At 39.8% G+C, this 18,967-nt stretch overlaps 2 protein-coding genes across 2 annotated transcripts; one reads left to right on the top strand and one right to left on the bottom strand.

The window, feature by feature from the left end:
- Window positions 1-2,122: 2,122 nt before the first annotated feature.
- On the bottom strand, window positions 2,123-4,972 carry RB195_016770 (uncharacterized protein; the record flags this gene model as incomplete). Its single annotated transcript, XM_064183465.1, has 4 exons — window positions 2,123-2,257; window positions 2,320-2,383; window positions 3,241-3,307; window positions 4,900-4,972. The coding sequence occupies 4 exons, from the start codon at window positions 4,970-4,972 to the stop codon at window positions 2,123-2,125; spliced, it is 339 nt and encodes a 112-aa protein (XP_064039346.1).
- Window positions 4,973-8,388: 3,416 nt separating this feature from the next.
- RB195_016769 (uncharacterized protein) lies at window positions 8,389-8,810 on the top strand (the record flags this gene model as incomplete). The annotated part of the gene is made up of 2 exons (XM_064183464.1): window positions 8,389-8,614; window positions 8,758-8,810. 2 exons carry the CDS (start codon window positions 8,389-8,391, stop codon window positions 8,808-8,810), a joined length of 279 nt encoding a protein of 92 aa, XP_064039345.1.
- Window positions 8,811-18,967: the final 10,157 nt, after the last annotated feature.

Here is an 18,967-nt window from a genome sequence, read left to right as displayed (position 1 = left end):
TTCCTTGTGATGCGATGTTGCAGAGTGAATAGTTCAGTGATTTTATATCTTTTACCCAATGACACACACACAATTTTCAAAGGATCGATAAAAGTGCATGCAGCGCGGGCGTCAAATCTCTAAAAAAAAACAGTAACAGTCAACGTGGGTAGTGGAAACAGAATTTAAATATTTTGGAGAGGTGCGAGTTTCAAGCGGAAACTCTTATGGAATTCCCCATATACGACTTTCAATAAATGTTGGCGTGTGGTGCTGTCCGTCTCTCTTTCAGTGCCATCCTAGCCTCGTAAAGAGGTGGTCGTTAGATAATTAAAGGCATCACTCCACGAATCTGAGGTGGTACGGACACCTCAGATTCGTGGAGTGACAGACATTCTGGCGCATTATTTTCTACAAGGAGTTCGAGTGGAGCGCGCCAGTCCTGTGCGGCGCCGCACTTCCGGGCCTTTTTTTACGGGAATTAGGAAGAAATGGACGGAATTACCCCCTCTTCATAGTCATCCATCCCGTATACGAATACTCCACCTGAAATCCGCACCACCTCAGATTCGTGGAGTGATGCCTTTAAGGGATTTTGACCACACGCTAACTTCCTTTCTGATTATCGGTTGTGCAGTTAAAGAAATCTAACGAAGGCAATTTTCCGAACAACAAGGTGGAGAAGAGGTAGCTATCATTCGCGTTGCTCTGAACTCGGGACGGAAACTTCTCAACTTTGTTCAATTTCTTCTGCACAGTTGCACGATGGATTTCTTTACGTCTTGCTAAGGTTATGCCTTCTCCAAACTCAAAGATATTCAAAAACAATGTTTCCAAATTAAACGTCTTTATGATTCTAGAGGTGACCGAGCTCTAAAGTTGCATTGTTTCAGAAACCACGTGCGAGTAACTTCTCTGACAATAACCCAAACAGCATTTTGTTGATCAGTGTCTCCAGGGCAAAATTTTAGTTCTTTTCGTCTTTTGGCTGTTCTTCCATGACAGTACTTAGCTGAAATCCTGCCTTTTTCTTTTTTTATAGTTCGACCCTTAGATTGGTCCTTATCTTCCCTTGTGGTGGTTAGCCGTTCAGGAAGAGCAGAGTTGGTGAATCCATGTCCTTCAGGTCCCCTGAAGGTCTCATCGAACTTTCACTTCTATGGTATACTCCCTCTGAAATAATTGAGTCTAAATTGCCTTAAATTCGAGGAAGTGCACAATATGTGCATTGGAGCTAAATTGGAAAAGCTCCTTATTTTACGCAGTTGTCGACCCACCACTGCAATGTTTGAAGTCGTGTGATATGAGGAGCCGAAAGGTTGACAACATGCCCTTCGTGGAGATTGCTCGAGCGGCTAGAGCAAGTCCATCGTATCACGGTTAGCAATCCTAGTTATGAGCGTTCGCAAGAGCTCGCAACCTATCATGAACCTATGTTGGCCCTTTCAGACAATCACGGAGCTAAAAGACAGAACTGAAGATCGGGGAAACACAGGAACTTTGGATCAGACTTTCTGACAAATAACGACAGTGTTTTTCGAGGAAAATGTCGTGAAATGACCAAAATGAACGCTATACACGTATTCTGTTGAATCGCTTTGGTGGTCGTTTCGCTGCAAGGCTGCTTCGAGGCTAAAAACTTCTTCCTGAACGCTATTACAAGGACAGAGTCGTACTGGCACAAGAAAGGATGAAGAAAGAGGAATGTTCGCCTAAACCCATCAATGTCCCCTTGAATCTCATACCTGAACGTTTAGTATAATATTTTATCAGCGAGCATGCCGCTTCGGATACTCCGGACCTTCGATGATCAATTTCTTCTGGAACAAGATGAGCTGAGGAAAGGGGTGTAGAGTTGCAAACATCCAAATGGGGAATTGTGATTAGCTCTGTTTTGTATCTGTTTATACTCCTGCTGCTTCTACTTTCCCACTATACTGTGTATTTATGTATTTCACACAAAAATCGGAGTAAGAGAATTTGGGAATCTTCTCAAAGCCTGTTGATAAAGCCGTTTTCATCCTACCACCTTTCCTCTGCAGTGTTTTTTTTTTTTAATTTCCGGATCTAGCATCAGCATTTTACAATACTTCTTACATCTATAACAGGAAAATATAAATCAATTCAGCCGTGCAGGTTTTATTCAAAGAATCACAAACTTCACTAAAATCATAGAAACAATTGCAGAAAATATGGACTTCTTCGTCGTAGAATTGCAAAGATCCCCTTTGCAGCAGCATTTAATAGGATACATATCGTTCTTGGAGCATCCTTCTTTCTGAAAGAATGATTCTTTGTAGAAGACAAAAGCTGTAGAGAGGAAATCACGCAGATCTTCACCTCACATTCATTGATGTCACACCAATAGATATTAATTCTTTTCTTATCCACTTTTTGTACAGTCCTGGAACAGAAAAAAATATGTTTTAAGTGTAGACGTGCTTCTGCTTATGTTTTCCCGAACGACCGCTGGTGTATTCGATTATTGCACAGCAGACGAAAAGATGTGTACCGGAAAGAGTAGGGAACGAGCTGCTGTGGACGCGTTGCGGACGTGGATGCCGGCGAGCATATTACTCAGGTTAAAGGCATCACCCCAGAAATCTGAGGTGGAACGGATTTCAGGTGGAGTATTCGTGTACGGGATCGTAGATTAAAGAGAGTGGGTAATTCCATCCATTTCCTAATAATTGTCGTAAAAAACAGCCTGGAAGATACGGCTTCGAGCATTCCGACGCGCTATTTTCTACGACGACGAGTACGATTGGAGCGCGCCAGCCGTGTGCACACGCCGAATCTCCCTTTTTTCACGGCAATTAGCAAGAAATGGACGGAATCACCCACTTTTCCATAATCTACAATCCCATGTACGAATACTCCACCCAAAATCCGTACCACCTCAGATTCGTGGAGTGATGCCTTTAAAATGACGTGAAAACGTGAAGCTCGTGAGCGTTTGCGTAGATGGCTGTGCCTGAAAAAGCGTAATGAAGTTAGCGGTTGGGACCAAGGTGGGACCTCTGTGAACTGCACCGGCAAGTGGTGCTGACAGGGCAAGCGATGGTCCCATTTCGATTTCGAATTTCTGCATTTCATCGCACCGCTTCTAGCGCAACTATGTGCCCAACTGCACTCTGCTTTATGTCGTTCTGACTCTACCATACATGGGGATTACATGTTCTGTGAAAGAACGACCGAGCTGTTTATCCTGTATGAATATTTTACCGTCTAAACCATTCTTTTTTTACTATTATAACTTACTTTGTACAATAATTTGACGAAATACACTCAAGAGTTGAAGTTGGTTTCTGGTCGTTTTCTGTCGAGCCTGTAAAATGGCTGTAGAAATAAATAGTAATAAGCTGCGTTCATTACACGGCAGCAGAAAAAAGGAAATTCGAAATCAATTCACATTTTTGGCGTTGATTTGACCGACCATTGCAGCGATTTTAAGGCAATAAGTTCTTATTGATACTTATTATAATTGATAAAGATGATGATACCCTTTACTGCGTTACTCATATCTGTTACCATAACAACTCACGTTGGGGGCTAGTGAAAAAAATTCTGGATGCCGAAGTCGTAGAAAAATCACACAAATCATCGCAGAGCACACGGTCTCTCCTTACCAAAAATGTGAGACCTCCTGGGGACTTGGTAACGTGTTAAAATGTAGACCATCCTCTGTTATGAGGTTTTTACTTCACCGAAACCACCAAGGTTCCGTACGAGAATCACTCGGCAGCATTAATAGCAGCGTATCACGAAATTCTCGTAGTGTGGGAACTTAATGGAAGCCATAGGGTTCCTGGTGTAGTCCTAATCATCCCAGAACATGGAAAGCGCCGTACATTCTTATAAGGTACGCGAAGACGCTGCACCGTTATGCACTCGATCCTCAACTGTTCACGAGTGAACAGTTGAGGATCGACGGCATAACGGTGCAGCGTCTTCGCGTACCTTGTAGGAATGTACGGCATAACGGTGCAACATGAGTTCGACGAGATTTCCTCACCATCTTTTTCAAATAAAGCCAATGAATACAAAACTGAAGGGGCCGAAGCGTATACACGAGCGTTCTAACGTACCTCGTAGGAACAAACCCCGTTCCCACGCCTTTTTCAGGATGATTAGAGGGGAATGAGCGTGAGCACATTCCGATTTGTAATCTATTCCCCAAACTCTATCCTTTCTATCAATTTTCCTCACTTAGCCAATTTTGTGATACATTTATTATTTTCAAACGTTCAATATACCATTTTTACTATTTTTGCATTATCTTCCCTAATCAGTGGAGCAATCGCAATATGAGTTTCCCGGAAATTTTCGGAAGTGTCAAGCGTCTCCTAACTCCTTCATGATTCATCTTCCGTCCATACTTTTTTATCCGTCATTTGTAAGATGTGTAATCACCTAATCGTTACTTTGTGGTTATCTTAATAACTTAAAAAATATTGTGGAACACCAGCCAGTGCAAAGTGAAGTCTAGGAATCTGAAGGGGAACCAACGTCATTATCAGGAATTGACAATTCCCATGAACCACATCCTTCGTGAATAGTGTTACATTGATCAAACTATATTTTTTGTAGATGCAGGGAAAAATACTGCATACTGGTGATTCTTCCGGGTATGAGCATATCTTTCTATTTTCGTTTATTTCTATTGAAGAGAAAGATTGAGAGGGTCCCATTATCTATAATATAAATAGAAGGCCTTATCGAGATCGTCACTCAAAAAAGGCATAGAATGGGAATCAGTTGCTGGACGGTTAGTGACAGATTTCGCTTTGGGCTGAGAATCGTTAGCAAAATCTATTAAAGAAACTCCTGACGCCAAATTGATGCGAAATGGAGAATTTATGGAAAATTATGAACCTTGACTTGGTTGGTTCAATGCTTAAAAGATTTAGAAGTGCTCACCTTCATAACATTTGATAGCCGTTGTAAATGCAATAATCTCAAAAAGAACGAAGTAGTATAGAAGCGATGACATTTCCTTTTGCGATGAGGCAGAGTGAATAGTTGAGTGATTTTATATCTTTTACCCAATGACACACAATTGTCAAAGGATTGATAAAAGTGCACGCAGCGCTAGCGTCAAATCGCAGAAAAAACCAACAACAGTCAACGTGGGTAGTGGGAACAGAATTTAAAAATTTTGGAGAGGTGCGAGTTTCAAGCGGAAACTCTTATGGAATTCCCTATATACGACTTTCAATAAACGCGTGTGGTGCTGTCCGTCTCTCTTTCAGTTCTATCCTAGCCTCGTAAAGAGGTAGCCGTTAGGTAATTAAGGGACTTTGACCACACGCTAACTTCCTTTCTAATTATCGGTTGTGCAGTTAAAGAAATCTAACAAAGGCAATTTTCCGAACAACAAGGTGGAGAAGAGGTAGCTTTCATTCGCGTTGCTCTGAACTCGGGACGGAAACTTCTCAACTTTGTTCAATTTCTTCTGCACAGTTGCACGATGGATTTCTTTACGTCTTGCTAAGGTTATGCCTTCTCCAAACTCAAAGATATTCAAAAACAAAGTTTCCAAATTAAACGTCCTTATGATTCTAGAGGTGACCGAGCTCTAAAGTTGCATTGTTTCAGAAACCACGTGCGAGTAACTTCTCTGACAATAACCCAAACAGCATTTTGTTGATCAGTGTCCGATTATAGCCAAATTTTCCTGTACATTCACTTTTCCTAGAAAAAAAAAACCACAGTTTTGCGAGCGATACGATAGACTTGCTCTACCCGCTCGAGCAGTTTTGGATTGCTCGAGCGGGTAGAGCAAGTCCATCGTATCACGGTTAGCAATCCTAGTTATAAGCGTATGCAAGTGTTCGGAACCTATCATGAAGCAATGTAAGTCCTTTCACATAATCACGGAGCTGAAAGACAGAGCTGAAGATCGGGGAAACACAGGAACTTTGGATCAGTCTGAAGAACTTTCTGACAAATAACGACAGTGTTTTTTTCAAGGAAAATGTCGTGAAATGACCAAAATGAACGCTATCCACGTATTCTGTTGGATCGCTTTGGTGGTCGTTTCGCTGCAAGGCTGTTTCGAGGCTAAAGACTTCTTCCTGAAGGCTATTACAAAGACAGAGTCGTACTGGCACAAGAAAGGATGAAGAAAGAGGAACGTTCGCCTAAACCCATCAATGTCCCCTTGAATCTCACGCCTGGACGTTTAGTACAACATTTTATCAGAGACTATTTCAATTTGAATACTCTGGACATTTGACGATAAATTTCTTCTGGAACAAAAGCTGAGGGAAGGGGTGTAGAGCTGCAAACATCCAAATGGGTGGTGATGGATCAAACAGTGATTACCTCTATTTTTATCTGTTTACATTCTTGCTGCTTCTACTTTCCAACTATACTATGTATTTATGTATTTCACATAAATCGAAATAAGAGAGTTTGGGAATCTTCTCAAAGCCTGTCGATGCAGCCGTTTTCATTCTACCACCTTTCCTTTGCTTTTTTTTTAAATTTTCGGATCTAGCATCAGCATTTTGCAATACTTCTTACATCTATAACAGGGAAATATAAATCAATTCAGCCGTGCAGGTTTTATTCAAAGAATCACAAACTTCACTAAAATCATAGAAACAATTGCAGAAAATATGGACTTCTTCGTCGTAGAATTGCAAAGATCCCCTTTGCAGCAGCATTTAATAGGATATGTATCGTTTTTGGAGCATCCTTCTTTCTGAAAGTCTCCTGACGTCTCTCTTTCTGAACTCCTGACGCCAAATTGATGCGAAATGGAGAATTTATGGAAAATTATGAACCTTGACTTGGTTGGTTCAATGCTTAAAACATTTAGAAGTGCTCACCTTTATAACATTTGATAGCCGTTGTAAATGCAATAATCTCAAAAAGAACGAAGTAGTATAGAAGCGATGACATTTCCTTTTGCGAAAAGAGAGAGAGAGAGAGTGAATAGTTCAATGATTTTGTATCTTTCTCTCAATGCAGAGCGTGCACTTTTATCAATCCTTTGAGAATTGATAAATGTCGCATCGAATCGCAGAAAAACCAACAACAGTCAACGTGGGTAGTGGAAACACAATATATTTTGGAGAGATGCGAGTTTCAAGCGGAAACTCTTATGGAATTGTCCATAAACAACTTTCGATAAGCCCTGGCATGATGATGACTCAGCAGATTGTCTTCTTAAGGCATCACCCCACAAATCTGGGATGGTGCGGGTTTCAGGTGGGTTATGCCTATACGGAGTCGAAGATTATAGAGAGAAGGGTGATTTCGTCTATTTTTTTCCTAATTGCCGTAAAAAAACGGCCCGGAAGATACGAATTCGAGCGTTGAGGCGCGCCATTTTCTTCAACGAGTTCGATTAGAGCGCGCTAGCCTTGTGCACGCGCCGCATCTTCCGGGCCGTTTTTTTACGGTGATTGGGAAGAAATGGACGGAATCACCCTCCTCTCCATAATTTACGATCCGGTATAGGAACTCTCCACCTGAAATCCGCACCACCCGGAATCGTGGGATGACGCCTCTAAGTGCAGCGTATCACGATTTTGACGTGGCGCGGAACTCGATGCGTAGAGTTCGAGTGGTAGACTGCGTAATCTAGCGTAATCCCGCTCGTCTGTCCCTAATTATCGTAAAAAGACGGCTTGGGAACCGTTTTTCTTCCTATGAGGCACGTTAAAACGCACTTCCATGCACACGTTCCGGTACCTTCAGCAGCCTATTCGTTTGTCTCACATGAATAAGCTGGTGAGAAGACATCAGTGATCTTCCACTACTCGCATTTGGATGCGGCATATGAACGAGACTGGCGTGTTGCAACTGAAATCGCCGTCAAAAACGGCATCTTTGTTTTTTTTTTACGACGATTTCAGTTGCAGCAGAACCGAGCTCAGTTCCGCAGTATACTACCCCAACTCTACGGTTTCGCTGTTGGTTCCAGACCAGGTCAAGATCGTGATACACTACCTTCAAGGTGAGCCTGACACGACGTTGTTATAATCACCTATTGGCAGCTAACGTTTCGGCGAGTTCGCCTTCTTTAGAGCCTGAAAACGTGAGTTCGAATGTGATTTATGGGATAATTCGCCCTTTTCGCCCAACAAAGAAAATTCCAAGTCTACTGTTGTATCATACAGCTAGAAGTGGAAATTTAGATCGTACCATAGTATTGGAGGACTTTCCTGCTGCGGCTAGATATCCGTGGTGAACTGACTAGCGCAATCAAATAGCTGAGCAACCTGAGATTTGATCGCCTCTCACCGGTCCCCATACCGTCCGACGTCTGAGACGGCAGGGCCCAGTGTGCAGGGTACTGAGGCAGTGAATGTGCTGGAGTGGCAAAAAGACTTTTCCCCAAACTAAGCAGCTGCCACGGTGAGTTTAGTGTTCACCACAGGTCGTCGCCCAACCTATATGGATCGGGAAGCAACCTTGCGGCATTTTGCTAAGACGGTTGTGAATCTTAGCAGTGGTTCACTCCTAGCTAGGCTTCCGATTCCGAGATATCGGAAAATCGGATGCGCCGAACTCTTCACCTTGGGAGACCCTGCCCTTGGGAAACGAAGCGCTCCACTGTGCATCGCATTTCGACGCCCAGAGTCACCTCCACACCACTATGAAGCGGTAAACCATTGTGGAGGTATTGGTAAAGTAAGGTGGTCCCTAACACCTCATAATTTTGCTACTATTAAGCTAATTACAGGCTTGTAGGTGTTTTTTCTTCTGGAATACTACTAACAAGGATGTTTTCTTCCTAAATTAATCTTTTTTTGTGTTCTCCAGGTTCTGACGAAGAGGACAACGCAGTTGATGTTAATGTTCTTGGAAAAAGTTGATAACAATATTAGCTAAGGTCACTTAATCAAAACTTGGTGTTAATCAGGCTAAAAGTTCAAGATCAGCAGAGCATGTACGCTACAAATACGTTCTGTTTACCCAGTTGGATCCTGTCGGATGAATCATATGGGCGTCAGATGTAGCAAATCCTAAGAATCACTCGAACGTGTTATTGATGCGATCAGCACTAGTGACTCTCGTTCCACGTGAATCTTCTAGTGTTCACCTCATCGTAATGACTCGGATCACCTATATGTTTATGCTTACGAACCGGTCGTTATCCTCGGAGAGGACTGGATGAGAAGTGTCTCGATCTGCTTTCCTAACGAGGCGCATCGGCCCGTTTCTCGTCACTCTCGTGCGGCACTTGAGGTGTCTTAACACGATCAGTTTGTGTAGTGTCTATTCATCTAGATATGACTTTTTGGTCTTTTGGTTCTTCCCAGGGTTTGAGGCATCTCGATCGTCAAGGATAACCGTTGGAAAAACCTATTTGACGTTTTTGTAGCGATCATAAGTACTGATTTTTCGGGATTTTTGAGAAGGTTTTGACTGTATTAGAAAGAAATCTGAATGTAATTACACTTTTTCTTAGGTTCTTGTCAATCAAACCGTACTTACTTTAAGTTTCTGCATACAAATTCCGAAATAGAAGAAAAATCAGACTCACCAAACATCGTATTTCTGTTTAGTTTCCAAGGACAGTTTTCAGGTCGTCTTTCAGACTCAGGAATTATTTCTTTTCCCTTTCTTAGTCTTTCAAGAAATAAGCTTTTTTCTCTTGTATTGTCGTATTTTTACTCCAAGAAAGGAAATATTTGAGTATTTGTTGTTGTAACAGGAGGGAAAAATAGAAGAAACTTCTTCTCTTCAAATGAGGTTCGTTTTTATTCCGTTTTCAGGTCAGAGAGATAATTCACTTATGGTTACTGGGTTATAAGTACCGGTATTTCTTGACAGTAACAAATTCACGTTCTGATAGCTTGAGAAAAATTCATTTTCATGTTTTTTCCGATGACTGAAATTGTGAATTTTGCAATTTAAAGAACGTATTCCACAAATTCTATATATTTACAAAGTTTTTCTTTTTATTCAGAATGAAGAACTCGTGTAAAACACCATGCACCACTGTACATCTTCAAAATATTTTTTCTCATATGTAGGTATTCAGCAAGGCGATTTTTTCACATAAAGGTCCCATTTTTCTTAAACTCCACACTTCCGAATCATATTGATCCTATCTGTGAACAGAAAGATTTCATTTTTGGCGAAATCATCTCATAATTCAAAAAAATAAGATTTGATTAAGGGAAAAAAATATGTTAGGAGTCCTCTAGAGGTGCACAGCTTTGGAATGGAGAAATTCTGTGATTTTTATAGCAGTAATCAGCATCCAAAGTGGCTTTTAAATGAATAGAAACTATAGGATGTTCCAGAAAATGATGAATGAGATCCGGCAGCGGTCAACCTCGTTTTATAAAGAAGAGTAATGTGCCTAGCGCATCAGGCTTACAAGATAGCATAAGAAGAAGTGGAAATCCGTGGGACAGAAATTCAAAATCCGTAAGAAGAACATGAAATCAACAGCTACACTAAATGTCGATGGGATTGGACCCAAAAAATCCTATACATTCAAATAGAGCCGCCTCTTCTCTCTCTTAAAAACGCTCATCACAGATATTGGTGAAGGCAAAACCGTATCACTTAGTTCTTGAGTTTCCTTCTTTGGTATCAGTTTAAAGAGAATTGCTGTTGAGGAAACTTAGAACATCATTCCCAGTTTTCAACATCATCTTCAAACCTGGAATTCGTCATTTTTCTCTCGAAGTGAGAAAAAATGGCAGCAAAGAGCGATATCCTATCGGGTAGTGTCAATTCTGTCAGGATGCTCCATTGCGTACCACTGTAGTCAGCATTTTTTTTGGCTATTCTTGGATAACTATGTGCTTCACTTGACTAACTTACCTGACTTAAACAGCGGGCGGATATTCCGGCCTGACGCGGCTATCCGCATCTTCGCCGAGATGTGTCGTCCGTCGTCCTCAAACATATCCAAGCCCATCCTGTTCGATCTTTAGCTAGAGCTTGCATAGAATCTGTCCATCCGTTGCTATTCCATAATCTGCGGAAATTTATGTTTCGATTGAACTGCCTTTCAACGCCGAGTGTCCTCTTCCATCACCAGCTCCGCCCAAAACTTTCTTTTACGGCCAGGAGTCCTTTTCCAAGCCAGGAGTTTGAGTCTGGGAGCATCCTCAGAACAACTTGGACAACATAAGCAGACGATCTTCTCATAATGTGACCAATGAAGCGAAGACGGTTTTCTGTGACTACTTCAGAAGGCCGGGGAAGATGTCGATGTTTTCCATGTGTCATCCGCCGGTACACCATGTCCACTTCCGAGTGAAGTTTTTCGTTACGGTACACCATCGGCCAAAAGTAGCCCAACAATCATCTAAGCAGTTCTCTGATAACTGCTATAATTTCAAATTTCAGAATTCCTACATTGAGACGTGTTCGAAGACATTTCTGGAGAAATTTCACACTCAAAATCGCCAGAAAAGTGGTTAAGGGAAAAAAGATGTTATGCGCCAATGCGCATGTTACGTTCTTTCTGCCTGTACCCGCAAAAATCGATGGCATCAATTTCCGCATGAGCGTAACAGTAACCCTACGAGTAACTTCTAGAGGAACTTCTCTTACGCACTTTTGCGTGTGCAGAACGTCACTGATAGACATCGTTGAGGTTTTGCAGTGAGAGAACGAGGAGGAGGTGGAGGACGAGGAGGAGGAGGAGGAGGAGTCCGACCAGGACAAAGCCTAACCAGCAGCAGGTTCTTCTCTCCGGTGTGGTGGCGGTGGTGTTGGTGGTGGTGGGATACATACTCGTTTAGCCGCTTTACTTGATAGTATTCCGCACACCGCAGAATTCGTTCCTTGATTCTTCGTTAAGACTTTCTATTTTGTCTCCCATCAAGCTTATATCTTAATGTTTTCTCCCGGACATCCTTTTTCTAAGAGAGTTTTTTTGTGGATTATTAGCATCCAGAGAACGACTGAAATGGTTGTTCCGGAATTTCAGAAAAAATCGAATGATCCCGAATTTTCTGGATATTAGTAACTTGTGAGACTCCCCGAAATTTGAGCTAAATTTCTTCTTTCCTCTCCATTTACGAATGCTGGTTTCAGAATACAGTAGCGATAACGTTTCCTCTGTTTTAATTGATCCTCTTCCAGTAACTGTGGTTCCGGTGGTCCGTAGATGGTCTAGCTGATATCGCTTGCTAACATAAGTTTAGGATTTAGGAGGAATTGCTTGCAAAGTTTTTCCTAGAAGGATCATCAGCAGAAAAAAAAAATGCAAAATGAATCAGGTCAAATCTAAAAAAAGTCAATTTTTCAAAAAAGTCAAACCTGTGAAAAAAAAAAGACTCAAAGTCAAATCTATGAATCCGAATAAATTCCATTAGATCATCATGTAAATTTCCGAGCATTTCTTTTTTCCAAAACATAAGACGGAATTCTTGCAAATGCTGCGTGAAGCCCATATATTTTCACTCGTAAACTAATGCCGCCCGGTGTTCCGCTCGAATTTTGGCGGAGAAGATTTCAAGGATTTGAGCTAAGGGTACAGAACAATTTGTTTTTACGCGTTTTTTGTGTTCTATTAATCTCAAACGTTACTGTTTTACGTTGTATACTGTAATACCGAAAAAATCTATGTACTGTAGTATTTCGCAAATGTAGTTACCTGTAAAACACTCTTCAGTTATTTTCTGCTCATTTTCCTCATTGATTTCCCCGATTTTCTAGCTTGAGACTTCCCGGAATTTTTCTTGAATCCTAGAGGATTTCAATGAGAAGTTTCTAGAAGAGCAGATTTTTGTGGATTGAGAGAATGTACGAAGAAAACATCTACCAACCCAACACAAATTCTTCATTGGCGTTGAGAATTTATTAAAGAGATGTAGTGTCCTAAGAATATTTCCTGGAAAATTCTCAAGGATTTTTATTGGATGGGCGCTTTTTCCTGAAGCTCGAAAGTACGAATTTATTGCTTTCTCACTGAATATAGGATGGTACCAACTAGCTAATCTTTCTGAATAGTATTACTTGTTAAGCTGAGGTAGCGCAGAAATGAGAAGTCGCGTTCGTAACTGGCTTTGGCTTACGTGGAACAGGTTTCCCAGAGCGTTCCCCGTCATGTTTCAGGGTTGTGGCAAAACGCAGGTGGTGCTGGACGCAGGTTTTTATTTATAATGTTATTATATGATATATTACTTATTTACTGTGTTTTACTTGTTTTTATCGCTATTTTTGGGCTAAATGTACGTCCGAACCCTACGGAAGTAGGGACCATGCCGTTCCCTTTGATGTCCACCAATACTGCGAATTTTGCTTTCGTACCTCTTTGGAAGTGTTGAAGGCACGTGTTTCTGGAAATTCATGTCCCTTTCCGTTGGTGATTTTCGCCGTCAGTGTAACAAATTGAATGATTAGTTACCAGTTTATCTAGCTGCTGGGCGCCGGTGCGACAATTTCCGTTCGGTCTTTCTACCCATAAAATTCCCAATAAAACACCATTGCAAAGTCGTTGTTCTGCACGAACCACGTGGAAAGAATACTGTATCAACGTTTGTCGTGACCTCGACGCTACAAATTTGCATTAGATGTTGTTGAGAACAACACTATTTTGTGTGGTACTGCGTGCGCGTGGCGGTTGCGCGTGGCGGTCGTTCGGATAAACATAATTCCCGCATGCTATGGCAGAACTTCTTGTCATGAAGCTTCTCTTGCCTTTTACCCTACTGATTTTTTTTCCTAAACCCCTATTTTTTTGGTTGTGCTAAAATAAACATGCTCATAGCTCAAATCCAGGGAGGCTTAGCTGCGAGAAGAAATATTTTCAGAAATTCATTTTGCTCAGAAAATTTGCAATTGATTCACAAAAATTTTGAATCCGTTTTTTTTTCGGTGGAGTCAAAAAAAGTAATAATATTATGTACTCTCACACGTTTCAGTTTTTCTCGACAACTTTTTCTCAACAAAAAAAAAAGAAAAAGAAAAAAAACAAAGCGCTGTATGTGACTCACTTTTTCGTTTTTAATTTTTTTTTTCGAGCTCGCTATTCATATCTTTTTTCATTTCTTTTTCATTCGCTGATTCTTCTTCCCGTCTCTTTCTTTTTTTTTGATTTCTACTGTGAAAAAAAGAACAGAAACGAAAAATCTCCCTAAAACGAAGAAATACGGTACTACTTGAACTTTCTCAAGTGACACTAATAGGCGCCCGGTATTTTTTTTTCACCTGAGGACCGTGACGCGTCCGCAGCAATTCCTACGCTCCCTCTGTTATGCGTAGCTCTGATTGTCTGTGACTCTGCTACAGATCAGCACGTGCTGCGGTCGTCTTGCTAAACATAAGTACCGGTGGATCATTTAAAGACTGCTTTTATGCACAAAATTTTTATTAATTTGTATTTCACTCCACAAGATCAGGAGATGATGTATTTAACCTTTATTTGAGGTACTGTACCTTTGTTTTCATTAGATGTTTACGTTGATGGTGAATGAGAGATAAAAAGCTATTAGTAGGTCATCTCAAGAACGCCTTTGCTTTTACCCAACACCTTTACACCTTTCTAAAAACTTGCTAGAAACGAGTTTTGAGAGAATGATTTGAAAAATTCCGTAGATTCTTTTTGAAGATCCCCTGAGAGGGTTTTTACTATTATTAAAGTTTAACGAAAGATGCTCCGCTACTCATAAAATGACATTTCAAGTAGTTTTTTTTTTTGGTGATTCGCGAACGTTCGCATTGTTGTGACGGAACCAGTTAGGCATACATGCACAGACACACACACACGCACACAATTGTGTGAAGTGTGCTTTGGATCATTCGGAATAGTGGAAGAAGGCGATTCCAGTTAGTTTTGTGTTCGAAAAACAACACAACGAAGTCTGGAATGTTCACGTAATTGTTACTGGCCTGTAACAGTTACGTCAACATTGGATTCGAAGAAATGTGTGCATATGTGCACTCAAAAAGGACCCAATTCCGTGTTATAGACGAGAATATTTAAATTTCCATAAGAGATGATGCTCTACTACACTCTAAGCAACATTGAAGATATTTCCACCTAGGTCCCATTCACGGGACCTCGAATATTTACGCGCCAATTTTTTTCGAAAAAAAAATATGCTCTAGTTCATAAATTATTATTTTATTCGAATGAGCTGGTAGATGTTTTCTAACGCCCACTACAAGAAAAAAAAAACAACTACGTAAACATCACTCTATTAAAACACTGTTTGTTGGTCTATCCCGTAAATGTTTTCCGCACTTTTTTAATCTTTTTTTAAAATTTCTTTATGTAAAAATTACTGCATTTTATGATTTCTTTTTACATTTTATATGATTTCTTTATGTGAAAAACTATTGTATTTTATGCTTTTTCTTTTTCATCTTTTTTTTTAAATAATTTCGTTGGGTGAAAAATTACTGTATCCCTATTGCATTTTTACTTTTTTGGGATATTTTTTATTTTATTTTTTTAATAGATTAAAAGATTTCAGATCGTGAAAGTTTAGTGATACATTTTGCCTCCCTTCTCTTACTGATGTCGGATTTTCTGTGAACTTTGAACGGACGTCCGTATCGATGATGAATATTCCTTAACAGCACCTGGTTTTAGCCTTCGATTTTTGAAATAATTGAAAAAATAACTAAAAAAAAATCAGAATTGAACGTTGTTGAACCAAATATACTCTGTGTGTGTGATCTCTGATTTCCGGTTTTCCGGAATTAGTCTATTAAACAGCCAATTTACGAAGTAGATTATAAAGTTTTGCGGAATTCTGTCTCTTAGTTAACAATCTCTTGAAATTTTTTCCTTTCAACTATGAATATGACCGGGGTCAACGCAAAATTTGTTTTTTTTTGAAATCAAGCCATGGAAAGTGCTTGGATGCGATGAAAAGTCTCAGTCATACTTTGCATACCTCGTAATCGTGGCTACAAAATATAGCTCGTTTTTTTCAATGAAAATGAAACAAATCAATAAACTAACCTCTAATCAATAAAATCTTCTGAACATCTTCTGAAAGATTTTATTAATTGTAATTAAAAAGTAGCGTAAAAAAGTTAAAAATAGCTGAATCTATTGTATATCCTGAAATACCAGATAGTTAAGTCATTGTTTTATTTTATTTCAAATTTTATTTTTTATTCAATTTAATTTTATTTTATTTTATTAGATGGAAATCTTAAGGCGTATATGTTTTCATACCTCAAGAATGCTTGGATCATCCCTAACCTAAATATTATCCTAACACAGCTTATTTTGCTCTATGGTTTTTTTTTTGCTTTTCCTTGCCTTTTTTTGACTTCACTTTCTTCTATATCTTGGAAAACATCTTTTCTTAAAGAACATATTCATTATTTAAAAAAAGAAATCAGTTGTAAAGCAGTTCACTTTTAAAATGTTTTTTTTTTTCAGTTTTTTAATGTTTTTTTTTTGTCTGTTCGAAGTTAAAAAAAAACAGTATTCGGCGAGAAGGCTCCCTCTTAGAGACCATTACCGCCTCTCATTTGATAAGACGAAATTCTCGGAAAAAAATCCATTAAAAAAACGTAACGTCTTTCTTCCGAATTAGAAACTTGGGAGGTGGGGATAGACAAAAATAGCCGGGATCTATCTAACGTGCATCGCACGCGCTATGACTGTTCTTTCCTATTTAACCTCTTAAAAGGCACTCGCCTGAACTCAAAGTGCACTCCATAGTGGCGGTACATATGTTTATGTCAGTATGTACGTAGTATCTAATATAATTGAAAATTTTCGAGTCATGACCCATCGCGTTGGAAAATTTCTACGCCTCGGACTTTGCGTCATAATCAATGAAATATTTTGAAGAAAGTGGTGTGAGCATATATTGTTACTAAACATACAGAAACTTAAAAATACTTCTAATTTCGTCAGTTATTCGTGTTCTTATGGTTTTTGTAAGAAGGATAAAGGATAAAGGATAAAGTGTCTGACGTTGATCAATCCGCTTGGGATGCGCCACCACGTTCATTTCAATTCAGAATCGTTTGAGGTTTACGAACGTGTATCTGGCCCAAACAATGACTTGTGGTGGCTAGCCGATGTGTCAAGTCAGTGTTTTTATCCTCCCAGACCAGTCTGGTACCAATTAATCGACTCCGGACGGGTGAAAGGCTTGGTGAGCACTAGGGCGGCTTTGAACCTCCGATCGATCGTGCAGGAAGTGGAACCTCTAACCGCTACACTACAGCCGCCATGTGTAAGAAATAATCGTAGAAATCTCTATCGCATATGTGATGAAAAAAACAAAATAAAATAGAATGCGAAAATTTGTTTATTTGCAACATTGAACGTCTTTGTGACAAATTTTTGTGTGTTATATTTTGAAGCAGAACGTAGCGCATAGAAGGATAAAGGAAATTAGTGCATTTACGGAAGTATACATCATAAGCGGGACGGTAGTCAAATAATCATTAGGTATATAAGCGCTAAAGGAGTTTAGAAAATGTTTTTTTTTTGAAAAAAAAACTAACTAGAAATGCTGCTTGCGACAACGTTGTACTTTTTCGTCTAACAGAACGAAATCATGGGAACGTGACGCATGGAATGCACGTTCTCCGGAATCACACGGTGGTTTGAAGAAAAAGATATGGTTTGTGCTGTCTGCATGCGCTTTCTCATGTCTCTCATGACCATTATTTCATCTTTTTTTTCTATCAATTGCCCTTCATTTGTTGTTTATATAATATCCTTAGAAAGTGTATTTTATTTTTAAAAAAATGCAAAAAAAAAATGTATATATCCATGAAAACACGGCTTGTTAACTCATCAGAATTATGCTTCTGATATGACAAATTTGAAATTAAAAGATTTATAAATTATGGCCTCGACTCTCAAATCACCTTATAAATATATAAAGTAAATATATAAAGTATATGTGTAAAATATATGAAGTATATATAAACACGATTCGCGAAGGAAATGCTTTGCTTTTGAAAAAAAAGATCTATCAAAAAAAAAATTAATCCTACCTGTGGACTTCTTAGATGGAAGGCAATTGGTCCCATGACTAAGGCAGAAAAGGAGAAATTAGAGCATAAAAAGCGCCCTCATTCGATCGATACCGAATTTAAATCCTAATTCCATGAAATTTCAAGGTGAAATGGTTCCGAATGCTGTTCTACTATACTCTCTTTATTTGAGATTCTAGGGAATCCAGGGTGTGGTAAGATTTTGTTTTGAAAGAAGTCACTAGAAGAAAAGGTAACTTGAGCTCCTAACATTTATCTGCGGGAATTTGGGAGAAATCAAACGGTTAGGGTCACAACACGTTGAGAACACAACATTCCGTTCAGTCTGACCAGTTAAGGATGCAGCGTAAGAGGTTCGACTGTTACCGCAAGGTCGATGGTTCGGCACCGCCCCTATGTCAACCAAGCCTTTTGTTCCTTCGGGGTCGATAAATTGGTACCAGACTTGTCTGCGAGGATAAAAACACTGTCCTGACACATCGGCTAGCCACCACAAATCATTGTATAGGCCAGTTACACGCTCGTAAACCTCAAACGACTCTAAATTGAAGTGAATTCATTGACGTGATCCTGAGTGGATTGATTGACGCCGGACTTTTTATTCTTTACCGTAGAACATCCGCATCTACAACCAGCTAGCGGAGCTGGTGAAGCACCCCGTTCTTACAGATTCTCACCCAAGGGGAATGAGATCAACACATTGTGCGGTAACCTTGGGTATTGGTTTCTGGATAGTGTTAAGGAACTGCATTTGGGACAACCCGTAGCTCACAGAGCGTTATGAACTTCATAAAGTCATTAGTAATTGATAAGCGCTCATTTTTGTTTCTCGTGGATGGATTCCTGTTGGAAATTCGTAATACCTTTAATTTCATATAACCATACATGCGATAGGGTCGGGTGTGGCGCAGTCGGTTAGAGGTCCGTTGTAACTAGAAGGCCGAGGGTTCGAAACCGTCCTAGTGCAAACCAAGCCTTTCATCCCTCCGGGGTCGATAAATTGGTACAAAAACAAAAAAAAAGCAAATAAGAAAATAAAAATAATAAGAACACTGACTTGATCATCGGCTGGCCCATT

The sequence above is a fragment of the Necator americanus genome, chromosome II, assembly GCF_031761385.1.
Source record: "Necator americanus strain Aroian chromosome II, whole genome shotgun sequence".
In the NCBI taxonomy this organism is placed as follows: domain Eukaryota; kingdom Metazoa; phylum Nematoda; class Chromadorea; order Rhabditida; family Ancylostomatidae; genus Necator; species Necator americanus.
This window is presented reverse-complemented; position numbering and strand designations above follow the sequence as displayed.